Source organism: Salmo trutta, unplaced genomic scaffold, assembly GCF_901001165.1.
Source record: "Salmo trutta unplaced genomic scaffold, fSalTru1.1, whole genome shotgun sequence".
In the NCBI taxonomy this organism is placed as follows: domain Eukaryota; kingdom Metazoa; phylum Chordata; class Actinopteri; order Salmoniformes; family Salmonidae; genus Salmo; species Salmo trutta.
The window spans coordinates 1-16,389 of NW_021822536.1; the positions used below are offsets into that span (position 1 = coordinate 1).

Genomic DNA, 16,389 nt, shown 5'->3' on the forward strand with positions numbered 1-16,389 from the left:
TCCCCAGCACGTCTCCTCCCCAGTACGCCCCTCCTCCCCAGTACGCCCTCCCCCCCAGTACGCCCTCCTCCCCAGTACGTCCTCCTCCTCCCCAGTACGCCCTCCTGCCCAGTACGCCCTCCTCCCCAGTACGCCCTCCTCCCAGTACGTCCTCCTCCCCAGTACGCCCTCCTCCCCAGTACGCCCTCCCCCCCAGTACGTCCTCCCCCAGTACGTCCTCCTCCTCCCAGTACGTCCTCCTCCTCCCCAGTACGCCCTCCTCCCCAGTACGTCCTCCTCCCCAGTACGCCCTCCTCCCCAGTACGTCCTCCTCCCAGTACGTCCTCCTCCTCCCCAGTACGTCCTCCTCCCCAGTACGTCCTCCCCCCCAGTACGCCCTCCTCCCCAGTACGTCCTCCTCCTCCCAGTACGCCCTCCCCCAGTACGTCCTCCCCCCCAGTACGTCCTCCCCCCCAGTACGTCCTCCTCCCAGTACGTCCTCCTCCTCCCCAGTACGTCCTCCTCCCCAGTACCCTCCTCCCCAGTACGTCCTCCCCCCAGTACGTCCTCCTCCCCAGTACGTCCCCCCCAGTACGCCTCCTCCCCAGTACGTCCTCCTCCTCCCCAGTACGTCCTCCTCCCCAGTACCTCCTCCCCCCACGTACTCCTCCCCCCAGTACGCCCTCCTCCCCAGTACGTCCTCCTCCCCCCAGTACGCCCTCCTCCCCAGTACGTCCTCCTCCTCCCCAGTACATCCTCCCCCCCAGTACCTCCTCCTCCCCAGTACCTCCTCCTCCCCAGTACGTCCTCCTCCTCCCAGTACGTCCTCCTCCTCCCAGTACGTCCTCCTCCCAGTACGCCCTCCTCCCCAGTACGTCCTCCTCCTCCCAGTACGTCCTCCTCCTCAGTACGTCCTCCTCCCAGTACGTCCTCCTCCTCCCAGTACGTCCTCCTCCTCCCAGTACGTCCTCCTCCCCAGTACATCCTCCTCCCCAGTACGTCCTCCTCCTCCCAGTACGTCCTCCTCCCCCCAGTACGTCCTCCTCCTCAGTACGTCCTCCTCCCAGTACGTCCTCCTCCTCCCAGTACGCCCTCCTCCTCCCCAGTACGCCCTCCTCCCCAGTACGTCCTCCTCCCAGTACCTCCTCCTCCCCAGTACGTCCTCCTCCTCCCCAGTACGTCCTCCTCCTCCCCAGTACCTCCTCCTCCCCAGTACGTCCTCCTCCCCAGTACGCCCTCCTCCCCAGTACGTCCTCCTCCCCAGTACGTCCTCCTCCCCAGTACGCCCTCCTCCCCAGTACGCCCTCCCCCCCCAGTACGCCCTCCTCCCCAGTACGTCCCCTCCTCCCCAGTACGCCCTCCTGCCCAGTACGCCCTCCTCCCCAGTACGCCCTCCTCCCCAGTACGTCCTCCTCCCCAGTACGCCCTCCTCCCCAGTACGCCCTCCCCCCCAGTACGTCCTCCTCCCCAGTACGTCCTCCTCTCCCCAGTACGTCCTCCTCCTCCCCAGTACGCCTCCTCCCCAGTACGTCCTCCTCCCCGTACGTCCTCCTCCTCCCCAGTACGTCCTCCTCCCCAGTACGTCCTCCTCCCCAGTACGTCCTCCTCCCCAGTACGTCCCTCCCCCCCCAGTACCCCTCCTCCCCAGTACGTCCTCCTCCTCCCAGTACGCCCTCCCCCCAGTACGTCCTCCCCCCCAATACGTCCTCCCCCCCAGTACGTCCTCCTCCCAGTACGTCCTCCTCCTCCCCAGTACGTCCTCCTCCCCAGTACGTCCCTCCTCCCCAGTACGTCCTCCCCCCCAGTACGTCCTCCTCCCCAGTACGTCCTCCCCCCCCAGTACGCCCTCCTCCCCAGTACGTCCTCCTCCTCCCCAGTACGTCCTCCTCCTCCCCAGTACATCCTCCCCCCAGTACCTCCTCCTCCCCAGTACGCCCTCCTCCCCAGTACGTCCTCCCTCCCCCCCAGTACGCCCTCCTCCCCAGTACGTCCTCCTCCTCCCCAGTACATCCTCCCCCCCAGTACCTCCTCCCCCCCAGTACCTCCTCCCCCCCAGTACGTCCTCCTCCCCAGTACGTCCTCCTCCCCAGTACGCCCTCCCCCCCAGTACGTCCTCCTCCCCAGTACTTCCTCCTCCCCAGTACGCCCTCCCCCCCCAGTACGCCCTCCCCCCCAGTACGCCCTCCTCCCCAGTACGCCCTCCCCCCCAGTACGTCCTCCTCCCCAGTACGCCCTCCCCCCCAGTACGCCCCTCCCCCCCAGTACGCCCTCCCCCCCAGTACGCCCTCCCCCCCCAGTACGCCCTCCCCCCCAGTACACGCCCTCCCCCCCAGTACGCCCTCCCCCCCAGTACGCCCTCCCCCCCAGTACGCCCTCCTCCCCAGTTCGCCCTCCCCCCCAGTACGTCCTCCTCCCCAGTACGCCCTCCCCCCCAGTACGCCCTCCCCCCCAGTACGCCCTCCCCCCCAGTACGCCCTCCCCCCCAGTACGCCCTCCCCCCCAGTACGCCCTCCTCCCCAGTACGCCCTCCTCCCCAGTACGTCCTCCTCCCCAGTACGCCCTCCCCCCCAGTACGTCCTCCTCCCCCCAGTACGCCCTCCTCCCCAGTACGCCCTCCCCCCAGTACGCCCTCCCCCCCAGTACGCCCTCCCCCCCAGTACGCCCTCCTCCTATGTGGAGTGTGTTAGTCTGTGTGTTGTTGTGTTTGTGGGTAATGAGTGTTACCTAGGTAGGCTGTAGGAAGTTGATAAACCAACAGTTTCCTGTAAGTGTCAACTTTTAACCAACCACATCCTTCCCTGGTGAAAGCCAGAGTTTCATCTCAGTGCTCAGAGAAACTGTGGGGCGAAGATGTGAACAATGAATGAAAGTGAACAGGTGAAGCTGATGCAGTACAGCTAGTTGACAGCTGAAGGCTGTTCTGTTGTGGAGATAGACACTGACGTCTCACACACACACACACACACACACACACACACACACACACACACACACACACACACACACACACACACACACACACACACACACACACACACACACGTACGTCTCCCGCTGCTTGTCTGTTGTTCTGTTTCCACGTTAAAGAAAACAACACAGCTAAATGAGGGAGTTCTGCTGCGAGCGTCCCGTCTCGTTGAACCCGTCTCGTTGAACCCTGTGTGTTTATCAGACGCAGCTGGTGAATAGATGAACCTGGCAGTGTTTTGATCAGTGTGTGTGTATGGATGAACCTGGCAGTGTTTTGATCAGTGTGTGTATGGATGAACCTGGCAGTGTTTTGATCAGTGTGTGTATGGATGAACCTGGCAGTGTTTTGATCAGTGTGTGTATGGATGAACCTGGCAGTGTTTTGATCAGTGTGTGTATGGATGAACCTGGCAGTGTTTTGATCAGTGTGTGTATGGATGAACCTGGCAGTGTTTTGATCAGTGGTGTTTATGGAGTGACCTGGCAGTGTTTTGATCAGTGTGTTATGGGATGAACCTGGCAGTGTTTTGATCAGTGTGTGTATGGATGAAAACCTGGCAGTGTATTTGATCGTGTGTGTATGGATGAACCTGGCAGTGTTTTGATCAGTGTGTGTATGGATGAACCTGGCAGTGTTTTGATCAGTGTGTATGCTGAACACCTGGCAGTGTTTTGGTCAGTGTGTTTATGGATGAACCTGGCAGTGTTTTGATCAGTGTGTGTATGGATGAACCTGGCAGTGTTTTGATCAGTGTGTGTATGGGTTAACCTGGCAGTGTTTTGATCAGTGTGTTTATGGATGAACCTGGCAGTGTTTTGATCAGTGTGTGTATGGGTTAACCTGGCAGTGTTTTGATCAGTGTGTGTATGGATAACCTGGCAGTGTTTTGATCAGTGTGTTTATGGATGAACCTGGCAGTGTTTTGATCAGTGTGTGTGTATGGATGAACCTGGCAGTGTTTTGATCAGTGTGCTTATGGATGATCCTGGCAGTGTTTTGATCAGTGTGTATGGATGAACCTGGCAGTGTTTTGATCAGTGTGTGTATGGATGAACCTGGCAGTGTTTTGATCAGTGTGTGTATGGATGAACCTGGCAGTGTTTTGATCAGTGTGTGTGGATGAACCTGGCAGTGTTTTGATCAGTGTGTTTATGGATGAACCTGGCAGTGTTTTGATCAGTGTGTGTATGGATGAACCTGGCAGTGTTTTGATCAGTGTGTGTATGGATGAACCTGGCAGTGTTTTGATCAGTGTGTATGGATGAACCTGGCAGTGTTTTGATCAGTGTGTGTGGATGAACCTGGCAGTGTTTTGATCAGTGTGTGTATGGATGAACCTGGCAGTGTTTTGATCAGTGTGTGTATGGATGAACCTGGCAGTGTTTTGATCAGTGTGTGTATGGATGAACCTGGCAGTGTTTTGATCAGTGTGTGTATGGATGAACCTGGCAGTGTTTTGATCAGTGTGTGTGGATGAACCTGGCAGTGTTTGATCAGTGTGTGTATGGATGAACCTGGCAGTGGTTTGATCAGTGTGTGTATGGATGAACCTGGCAGTGTTTTGATCAGTGTGTGTATGGATGAACCTGGCAGTGTTTTGATCAGTGTGTATGGATAAACCTGGCAGTGTTTTGATCAGTGTGTGTATGGATGAACCTGGCAGTGTTTTGATCAGTGTGTTTATGGATGAACCTGGCAGTGTTTTGATCAGTGTGTGTATGGATGAACCTGGCAGTGTTTTGATCAGTGTGTGTGTGGATGAACCTGGCAGTGTTTTGATCAGTGTGTGTATGGATGAACCTGGCAGTGTTTTGGTCAGTGTGTTTATAGATGAACCTGGCAGTGTTTTGAAAAGTGTGTGTATGGATGAACCTGGCAGTGTTTTGATCAGTGTGTGTATGGATGAACCTGGCAGTGGTTTGATCAGTGTGTGTATGGATGAACCTGGCAGTGTTTTGATCAGTGTGTGTATGGATGAACCTGGCAGTGTTTTGATCAGTGTGTGTATGGATGAACCTGGCAGTGTTTTGATCAGTGTGTGTATGGATGAACCTGGCAGTGTTTTGATCAGTGTGTGTGTGTGTGTGTGTGGATGAACCTGGCAGTGTTTTGATCAGTGTGTGTATGGATGAGCCTGGCAGTGTTTTGATCAGTGTGTGTATGGATGAACCTGGCAGTGTTTTGATCAGTGTGTGTGTGTGTGTGGATGAACCTGGCAGTGTTTTGGTCAGTGTGTTTATGGATGAACCTGGCAGTGTTTTGATCAGTGTGTGTGTGGATGAACCTGGCAGTGTTTTGGTCAGTGTGTTTATGGATGAACCTGGCAGTGTTTTGATCAGTGTGTGTATGGATGAACCTGGCAGTGTTTTGATCAGTGTGTGTATGGATGAACCTGGCAGTGGTTTGATCAGTGTGTGTATGGATGAACCTGGCAGTGTTTTGATCAGTGTGTGTATGGATGAACCTGGCAGTGTTTTGATCAGTGTGTGTATGGATGAACCTGGCAGTGTTTTGATCAGTGTGTGTGTGTGTAGATGAACCTGGCAGTGTTTTGATCAGTGTGTGTGTGGATGAACCTGACAGTGTTTTGATCAGTGTGTGTATGGATGAACCTGGCAGTGTTTTGATCAGTGTGTTTATGGATGAACCTGGCAGTGTTTTGATCAGTGTGTATGGATGAACCTGGCAGTGTTTTGATCAGTGTGTGTGGATGAACCTGGCAGTGTTTTGATCAGTGTGTGTATGGATGAACCTGGCAGTGTTTTGATCAGTGTGTTTATGGATGAACCTGGCAGTGTTTTGATCAGTGTGGGTATGGATGAACCTGGCAGTGGTTTGATCAGTGTGTGTATGGATGAACCTGGCAGTGTTTTGATCAGTGTGTGTATGGATGAACCTGGCAGTGTTTTGATCAGTGTGTGTATGGATGAACCTGGCAGTGTTTTGATCAGTGTGTGTATGGATGAACCTGGCAGTGTTTTGATCAGTGTGTGTATGGATGAACCTGGCAGTGTTTTGGTCAGTGTGTTTATGGATGAACCTGGCAGTGTTTTGATCAGTGTGTGTATGGATGAACCTGGCAGTGTTTTGATCAGTGTGTGTATGCATGAACCTGGCAGTGGTTTGATCAGTGTGTGTATGGATGAACCTGGCGGTGTTTTGATCAGTGTGTGTATGGATGAACCTGGCAGTGTTTTGATCAGTGTGTGTATGGATGAACCTGGCAGTGTTTTGATCAGTGTGTGTGTGTGTGGATGAACCTGGCAGTGTTTTGATCAGTGTGTGTGTGAATGAACCTGGCAGCGTTTTGATCAGTGTGTGTATGGATGAACCTGGCAGTGTTTTAATCAATGTGTGTATGGATGAGCCTGGCAGTGTTTTGATCAGTGTGTGTATGGATGAACCTGGCAGTGTTTTGATCAGTGTGTGTGTGTGTGGATGAACCTGACAGTGTTTTGATCAGTGTGTGTATGGATGAACCTGGCAGTGTTTTGATCAGTGTGTGTATGGATGAACCTGGCAGTGGTTTGATCAGTGTGTGTATGGATGAACCTGGCAGTGTTTGATCAGTGTGTGTATGGATGAACCTGGCAGTGTTTTGATCAGTGTGTGTGTGTGTGGATGAACCTGGCAGTGTTTTGATCAGTGTGTGTGTGGATGAACCTGGCAGTGTTTTGATCAGTGTGTGTATGGATGAACCTGGCAGTGTTTTGATCAGTGTGTTTATGGATGAACCTGACAGTGTTTTGATCAGTGTGTTTATGGATGAACCTGGCAGTGTTTTGATCAGTGTGTTTATGGATGAACCTGGCAGTGTTTTGATCAGTGTGTGTATGGATGAACCTGGCAGTGTTTTGATCAGTGTGTGTGACTCAGACCCGAAGCCCTCTCCTGTAAAGCTAATTATCTACCAGAACACATCAACCTGCTCTGTGACCGGGTGACCTCTGGTGACCTCTGGGGATATACTGTGTTCTGCTAGACTAAAGACAACACTGCTCCTTGGTGTGTGTGTGTGTGTGTGTGTGCGTTTGTGTGTGCGTGCTTTTACAGATTTCTGTTCCTCAGCGTGCATTGCTTGTGTTTGTACACTACCTGCTGTAATTTCTCCTATATAATCTCCCCAATACAGTATTTATCCACTGTATACAATCTCCCCAATACAGTATTTATCCACAGTGATCCCGTAAAAAGTATTTATCCACAGTGAACCAGGAAACAGTATTTATCCTCAGTGAACCAGTAAACAGTATTTATCCACAGTGAACCAGGAAACAGTATTTATCCACAGTGAACCAGGAAACAGTATTTATCCACAGTGAACCAGGAAACAGTATTTATCCTCAGTGAACCAGGAAACAGTATTTATCCACAGTGAACCAGGAAACAGTATTTATCCACAGTGAACCAGGAAACAGTATTTATCCACAGTGAACCAGTACAGTATTTATCCACAGTGAACCAGGAAACAGTATTTATCCACAGTGAACCAGGAAACAGTATTTATCCACAGTGAACCAGTACAGTATTTATCCACAGTGAACCAGGAAACAGTGTTTATCCACAGTGAACCAGTAAACAGTATTTATCCACAGTGAACCAGTAAACAGTATTTATCCACAGTGAACCAGGAAACAGTATTTATCCACAGTGAACCAGGAAACAGTATTTATCCACAGTGAACCAGTAAACAGTATTTATCCACAGTGAACCATGAAACAGTATTTATCCACAGTGAACCAGGAAACAGTATTTATCCACAGTGAACCAGGAAACAGTATTTATCCACAGTGAACCAGGAAACAGTATTTATCCACAGTGAACCAGGAAACAGTGTTTATCCACAGTGAACCAGGAAACAGTATTTATCCATGGTGAACTCTACTCCACCCACCATATAGACTTGTTGCTCGGCTGTAGACTTTTTAAGTGGTTGAGGATCTTGTCTCTCTGTCAACAGCGATGTATTATTCTGTCCCCACGGGAGCTCTCGGCATAAAGGAGATAAATGATACACTTACAGTAACCTTTCAGTCCCTAAAGGCCCCCCTCTTCCTTCACCTCCTCTTCCCTCCTCCTAAAGATCATCCTTCAGTTCCTCTGGCCGTCTGCCTCACACACACACACACACACACACACACACACACACACACACACACACACACACACACACACACACACACACACACACACACACACACACACACACACACACACACACACACTCTCTCTCTCTCTCTCACACACACACAGACACACACACAGACACACACACACAGACACACAGACATACACACAAAAACACAGACACACACACAAAAACACAGACACACAGACACACACAGACACACACACACATACAGACACACACACACAGACACACAAAAACACTCAAACACACTCTCAAACACAAACACTCACACTCTCAAACTTACACACACACACTCTCAATCACACACTCTCAAACACACACACACTTACTCTTTCAAACACACTCTTTCAAAAATACAAATCCACTCACCCTCCCTTTTTGGGGTCAAGGAAACTCGACCAACTCCACTCCTCTCAATAATTTTTCTCCAGGGGGTCTCAGGAATGTCTCCTAAACAGTCGCTGTCTCAGGAATGTCTCCTAAACAGTCGCTGTCTCAGGAATGTCTCCCAAACGGTCGCTGTCTCAGGAATGTCTCCTAAACAGTCGCTGTCTCAGGAATGTCTCCTAAACGGTCGCTGTCTCAGGAATGTCTCCTAAACAGTCGCTGTCTCAGGAATGTCTCCCAAACGGTCGCTGTCTCAGGAATGTCTCCTAAACGGTCGCTGTCTCAGGAATGTCTCCTAAACGGTCGCTGTCTCAGGAATGTCTCCTAAACGGTCGCTGTCTCAGGAATGTCTCCTAAACGGTCGCTGTCTCAGGAATGTCTCCTAAACAGTCGCTGTCTCAGGAATGTCTCCTAAACAGTCGCTGTCTCAGGAATGTCTCCCAAACGGTCGCTGTCTCAGGAATGTCTTCCAAACGGTCGTGGTCTCAGGAATGTCTCCTAAACGGTCGCTGTCTCAGGAATGTCTCCTAAACGGTCGCTCCAGGAATGTCTCCTAAACGGTCGCTGTCTCAGGAATGTCTCCTAAACGGTCGCTGTCTCAGGAATGTCTCCCAAACGGTCGCTGTCTCAGGAATGTCTTCCAAACGGTCGCTGTCTCAGGAATGTCTCCTAAACGGTCGCTGTCTCAGGAATGTCTCCCAAACGGTCGCTGTCTCAGGAATGTCTCCCAAACGGTCGCTGTCTCAGGAATGTCTCCCAAACGGTCGCTGTCTCAGGAATGTCTCCTAAACGGTCGCTGTCTCAGGAATGTCTCCCAAACGGTTGCTGTCTCAGGAATGTCTCCTAAACGGTCGCTCTCTCAGGAATGTCTCCCAAACGGTCGCTGTCTCAGGAATGTCTCCCAAACGGTCGCTGTCTCAGGAATGTCTCCCAAACGGTCGCTGTCTCAGGAATGTCTTCCAAACGGTCGCTGTCTCAGGAATGTCTCCCAAACGGTCGCTGTCTCAGGAATGTCTTCCAAACGGTCGCTGTCTCAGGAATGTCTTCCAAACGGTCGCTGTCTCAGGAATGTCTTCCAAGCGGTCGCTGTCTCAGGAATGTCTTCCAAACGGTCGCTGTCTCAGGAATGTCTTCCAAACGGTCGCTGTCTCAGGAATGTCTCCCAAACGGTCGCTGTCTCAGGAATGTCTCCCAAACGGTCGCTGTCTCAGGAATGTCTCCCAAACGGTCGAGGTCTCAGGAATGTCTTCCAAACGGTCGCTGTCTCAGGAATGTCTCCCAAACGGTCGCTGTCTCAGGAATGTCTCCCAAACGGTCGAGGTCTCAGAAATGTCTCCCAAACGGTCGCTGTCTCAGGAATGTCTCCTAAACGGTCGCTGTCTCAGGAATGTCTTCCAAACGGTCGCTGTCTCAGGAATGTCTCCCAAACGGTCGCTGTCTCAGGAATGTCTCCCAAACGGTCGCTGTCTCAGGAATGTCTTCCAAACGGTCGTGGTCTCAGGAATGTCTCCCAAACGGTCGCTGTCTCAGGAATGTCTCCCAAACGGTCGCTGTCTCAGGAATGTCTCCCAAACGGTCGCTGTCTCAGGAATGTCTTCCAAACGGTCGCTGTCTCAGGAATGTCTTCCAAACGGTCGCTGTCTCAGGAATGTCTTCCAAACGGTCGTGGTCTCAGGAATGTCTCCCAAACGGTCGCTGTCTCAGGAATGTCTCCCAAACGGTCGCTGTCTCAGGAATGTCTTCCAAACGGTCGCTGTCTCAGGAATGTCTTCCAAATGGTCGCTGTCTCAGGAATGTCTCCCAAACGGTCGCTGTCTCAGGAATGTCTTCCAAACGGTCGCTGTCTCAGGAATGTCTCCCAAACGGTCGCTGTCTCAGGAATGTCTTCCAAACGGTCGCTGTCTCAGGAATGTCTCCCAAACGGTCGTGGTCTCAGGAATGTCTTCCAAACGGTCGCTGTCTCAGGAATGTCTCCCAAACGGTCGTGGTCTCAGGAATGTCTCCCAAACGGTCGTGGTCTCAGGAATGTCTTCCAAACGGTCGCTGTCTCAGGAATGTCTTCCAAACGGTCGCTGTCTCAGGAATGTCTCCCAAACGGTCGCTGTCTCAGGAATGTCTCCCAAACGGTCGCTGTCTCAGGAATGTCTCCCAAACGGTCGCGGTCTCAGGAATGTCTTCCAAACGGTCGCTGTCTCAGGAATGTCTTCCAAACGGTCGCTGTCTCAGGAATGTCTTCCAAACGGTCGCTGTCTCAGGAATGTCTTCCAAACGGTCGCTGTCTCAGGAATGTCTTCCAAACGGTCGCTGTCTCAGGAATGTCTTCCAAACGGTCGCTGTCTCAGGAATGTCTCCCAAGCGGTCGCTGTCTCAGGAATGTCTCCCAAGCGGTCGCTGTCTCAGGAATGTCTTCCAAACGGTCGCTGTCTCAGGAATGTCTCCCAAGCGGTCGCTGTCTCAGGAATGTCTTCCAAACGGTCGAGGTCTCAGGAATGTCTTCCAAACGGTCGCTGTCTCAGGAATGTCTTCCAAACGGTCGTGGTCTCAGGAATGTCTTCCAAACGGTCGCTGTCTCAGGAATGTCTTCCAAACGGTCGCTGTCTCAGGAATGTCTCCCAAACGGTCGCTGTCTCAGGAATGTCTTCCAAGCGGTCGCTGTCTCAGGAATGTCTCCCAAACGGTCGCAGTCTCAGGAATGTCTCCCAAACGGTCGCTGTCTCAGGAATGTCTTCCAAACGGTCGCTGTCTCAGGAATGTCTCCCAAACGGTCGTGGTCTCAGGAATGTCTCCCAAACGGTCGCTGTCTCAGGAATGTCTTCCAAACGGTCGCTGTCTCAGGAATGTCTTCCAAACGGTCGCTCCAGGAATGTCTCCCAAACGGTCGCTGTCTCAGGAATGTCTTCCAAGCGGTCGCTGTCTAAGGAATGTCTCCCAAACGGTCGCTGTCTCAGGAATGTCTTCCAAGCGGTCGCTGTCTCAGGAATGTCTCCCAAACGGTCGCTGTCTCAGGAACGTCTTCCAAACGGTCGCTGTCTCAGGAATGTCTCCCAAACGGTCGTGGTCTCAGGAATGTCTCCCAAACGGTCGCTGTCTCAGGAATGTCTTCCAAACGGTCGCTGTCTCAGGAATGTCTTCCAAACGGTCGCTGTCTCAGGAATGTCTTCCAAACGGTCGCTGTCTCAGGAATGTCTTCCAAACGGTCGCTGTCTCAGGAATGTCTCCCAAACGGTCGCTGTCTCAGGAATGTCTCCCAAACGGTCGCTGTCTCAGGAATGTCTCCCAAACGGTCGCTGTCTCAGGAATGTCTTCCAAACGGTCGCTGTCTCAGGAATGTCTTCCAAGCGGTCGCTGTCTCAGGAATGTCTTCCAAGCGGTCGCAGTCTCAGGAATGTCTCCCAAACGGTCGCTGTCTCAGGAATGTCTCCCAAACGGTCGTGGTCTCAGGAATGTCTCCCAAGCGGTCGTGGTCTCAGGAATGTCTTCCAAGCGGTCGTGGTCTCAGGAATGTCTTCCAAACGGTCGCTGTCTCAGGAATGTCTTCCAAGCGGTCGTGGTCTCAGGAATGTCTTCCAAACGGTCGCTGTCTCAGGAATGTCTTCCAAACGGTCGCTGTCTCAGGAATGTCTTCCAAACGGTCGCTCCAGGAACAACCCATTCAATTGAATTTCATCTGTTTCCTTGTCTTGGGAGAAAAGGCTTCTATTTCTTAATTGATTCAAATCTATATTTTCCATCCAATGTACTACAGACTGTTGTTGACTGGGATGTACTGGTTATCTACTACAGACTGTTGTTGACTGAGATGTACTGGTTATCTACTACAGACTGACTGGGATGTACTGGTTATCTACTACAGACTGTTGTTGACTGGGATGTACTGGTTATCTACTACAGACTGTTGTTGACTGGGATGTACTGGTTATCTACTACAGACTGACTGGGATGTACTGGTTATCTACTACAGACTGACTGGGATGTACTGGTTATCTACTACAGACTGACTGGGATGTACTGGTTATCTACTACAGACTGACTGGGATGTACTGGTTATCTACTACAGACTGACTGGGATGTACTGGTTATCTACTACAGACTGACTGGGATGTACTGGCTATCTACTACAGACTGACTGGGATGTACTGGTTATCTACTACAGACTGACTGGGATGTACTGGTTATCTACTACAGACTGACTGGGATGTACTGGTTATCTACTACAGACTGACTGGGCTGTACTGGTTATCTACTACAGACTGGGATGTACTGGTTATCTACTACAGACTGACTGGGATGTACTGGTTATCTACTACAGACTGACTGGGATGTACTGGTTATCTACTACAGACTGACTGGGATGTACTGGTTATCTACTACAGACTGACTGGGATGTACTGGTTATCTACTACAGACTGACTGGGATGTACTGGTTATCTACTACAGACTGACTGGGGTGTACTGGTTATCTACTACAGACTGACTGGGATGTACTGGTTATCTACTACAGACTGACTGGGATGTACTGGTTATCTACTACAGACTGACTGGGATGTACTGGTTATCTACTACAGACTGACTGGGATGTACTGGTTATCTACTACAGACTGGGATGTACTGGTTATCTACTACAGACTGACTGGGATGTACTGGTTATCTACTACAGACTGACTGGGATGTACTGGTTATCTACTACAGACTGACTGGGATGTACTGGTTATCTACTACAGACTGACTGGGATGTACTGGTTATCTACTACAGACTGACTGGGATGTACTGGTTATCTACTACAGACTGACTGGGATGTACTGGTTATCTACTACAGACTGACTGGGATGTACTGGTTATCTACTACAGACAGACTGGGATGTACTGGTTATCTACTACAGACTGGGATGTACTGGTTATCTACTACAGACTGACTGGGATGTACTGGTTATCTACTACAGACTGACTGGGATGTACTGGTTATCTACTACAGACTGGGATGTACTGGTTATCTACTACAGACTGACTGGGATGTACTGGTTATCTACTACAGACTGACTGGGATGTACTGGTTATCTACTACAGACTGACTGGGATGTGCTGGTTATCTACTACAGACTGACTGGGATGTACTGGTTATCTACTACAGACTGACTGGGATGTACTGGTTATCTACTACAGACTGACTGGGATGTACTGGTTATCTACTACAGACTGACTGGGATGTACTGGTTATCTACTACAGACTGACTGGGATGTACTGGTTATCTACTACAGACTGACTGGGATGTACTGGTTATCTACTACAGACTGACTGGGATGTACTGGTTATCTACTACAGACTGACTGGGATGTACTGGTTATCTACTACAGACAGACTGGGATGTACTGGTTATCTACTACAGACAGACTGGGATGTACTGGTTATCTACTACAGACTGACTGGGATGTACTGGTTATCTACTACAGACTGACTGGGATGTACTGGTTATCTACTACAGACTGGGATGTACTGGTTATCTACTACAGACTGACTGGGATGTACTGGTTATCTACTACAGACTGACTGGGATGTACTGGTTATCTACCACAGACTGACTGGGGTGTACTGGTTATCTACCACAGACTGACTGGGGTGTACTGGTTATCTACCACAGACTGACTGGGATGTACTGGTTATCTACTACAGACTGACTGGGATGTACTGGTTATCTACTACAGACTGACTGGGATGTACTGGTTATCTACTACAGACTGACTGGGATGTACTGGTTATCTACTACAGACTGACTGGGATGTACTGGTTATCTACTACAGACTGACTGGGATGTACTGGTTATCTACTACAGACTGACTGGGATGTACTGGTTATCTACCACAGACTGACTGGGATGTACTGGTTATCTACCACAGACTGACTGGGATGTACTGGTTATCTACTACAGACTGACTGGGATGTACTGGTTATCTACTACAGACTGACTGGGATGTACTGGTTATCTACTACAGACTGACTGGGATTTACTGGTTATCTACTACAGACTGACTGGGATGTACTGGTTATCTACTACAGACTGACTGGGATGTACTGGTTATCTACTACAGACTGGCTGGGATGTACTGGGTTTGTTAGCTTAAATTAGTAGCAAGTCTCTGATTAACTGTCTATTGGACCACTCCCTACTGCTAGAGGGGTCAGGGTTCAAGTCTCTGATTGTGGATTCCAGCTCCCCTGGAGGGAGACAGTGTTACCCCTTAATGTGGATTCCAGCTCCCCTGAAGGGAGACAGTATTTTACCTTAATGTGGATTCCAGCTCCCCTGAAGGGAGACAGTGTGGACGTTGTTGTCAGTGCTGTTCTGATAGACTGGGAGTGTGGTGTCTCTTGTCAGAACAGTGTAGAATGTGTTGTCAGTGCTGATTGGTTGGTGTGTTTCTCTGATCAGGTGAAATGGTTCCTCTTCCTGCTCAGAGCCTTCAGGAGATCACACCTCTCTCCTACACACACACACACACACACACACACACACACACACACACACACACACACACACACACCAGGTGTAATCATACACACCTGTTCTACACACACACACTGGATGTAATCACATACACCTCTCTCACACACACACACATCTCTCTCATACACACACACACCTCTCTCATACACACACACACAAACACAGGAGATTAAATCACACACACACACACACCTCTCTCACACACACACACACACCTCTCTCACACACACACACACACACACAAACACAGGAGATGAAATCACACACACACACACACACACACCTCTCTCACACACACACACACCTCCCACAGTCTGCTCATCTCTCCTCTACTGTGGGCTCTCCTCTTCTCTCTCCTGTTGTCTGTGTGGTTGATGTTGCATCTATAACTACAGTTAAACTATAGGACAGTAGGTTTATACTGTTATAACTACAGTTAAACTATAGGACAGTAGGTTTATACCGTCTGTTATAACTACAGTTATAACTATAGGACAGTAGGTTTATACTGTTATAACTACAGTTAAACTATAGGACAGTAGGTTTATTCTTCCACTGCAGCTACTGTAGAGGGGTTCAGATGACTTCCACAGAAATATTCTGTGTGTGTGTGTGTGTGTGTGTTTGCGTCTTGTGTGTTTGCGTCTTGTGTGTGTGTGTGTGTGCGTCTCGTGTGTGTGTGTTTGCGTCTCGTGTGTATATGTGTGTGTTTGTGTCTCGTGTGTGTGTGTTTGCGTCTCGTGTGTGTGTGTGTGTGTGTGTGTGTGTGTGTGTGTGTGTGTGTGTGTGTGTGTGTGTGTGTGTGTGTGTGTGTGTGTGTGTGTGAGAGAGAGGTACGTGGTGGTCCATGTCTTTTTAATTGCCCAGGCTGAGGCTGACTGGGTGAGGCCTTTCCAGACAGGGGGGAGACGTGGGGGGAGGCCAGTGGAGCGGACCTCTCCGTTAATTTGTGTCCTTTCTTCTCTCCCCTCCCCTCCTCTCTCTCCCCACCTCCTCTCTCTCCGATCCTGCCTCCCCTCCTCTCTCTCCCCACCTCCTCTCTCTCCGATCCTGCCTCCCCTCCTCTCTCTCCCCCCCTCCTCTCTCCCCCCTCCTCTCGCTACTCTCCCCACCTCCTCTCTCCCCTCCCTACTCTCCTTTCCTTTTCTCTCTCCTCTTCCATCTCCTATCCTCTCCTCTCTCCCCACCTCCTCTCTCTCCTCTTCCATCTCCTATCCTCTCCTCTCTCCCCACCTCCTCTCTCTCCTCTTCCCTCTCCTCCCCTCCTCTCCTTCCCTCCTCCTCGTCGTTGAGTGGCGGTGACCTTCAGTGGAGTCTAACACAAGGCTTAATAGCGTTGAGATGCCAGCAGTCACAGTAACCGCCACTGTTTATCCTGAGTGTTCTGGGGCCAAGTTAA

The 16,389-nt window shown here is 50.7% G+C and overlaps 1 protein-coding gene across 1 annotated transcript; it reads left to right on the top strand.

Moving 5' to 3' along the window:
- Nucleotides 1-58: 58 nt before the first annotated feature.
- On the top strand, nucleotides 59-2,666 carry LOC115182562 (proline-rich extensin-like protein EPR1; the record flags this gene model as incomplete). The annotated part of the gene is made up of 1 exon (XM_029744103.1): nucleotides 59-2,666. A coding segment is annotated over one exon (2,608 nt), but the record flags the coding sequence as incomplete, so codon positions are not given.
- Between the last annotated feature and the right edge of the window lie 13,723 nt (nucleotides 2,667-16,389).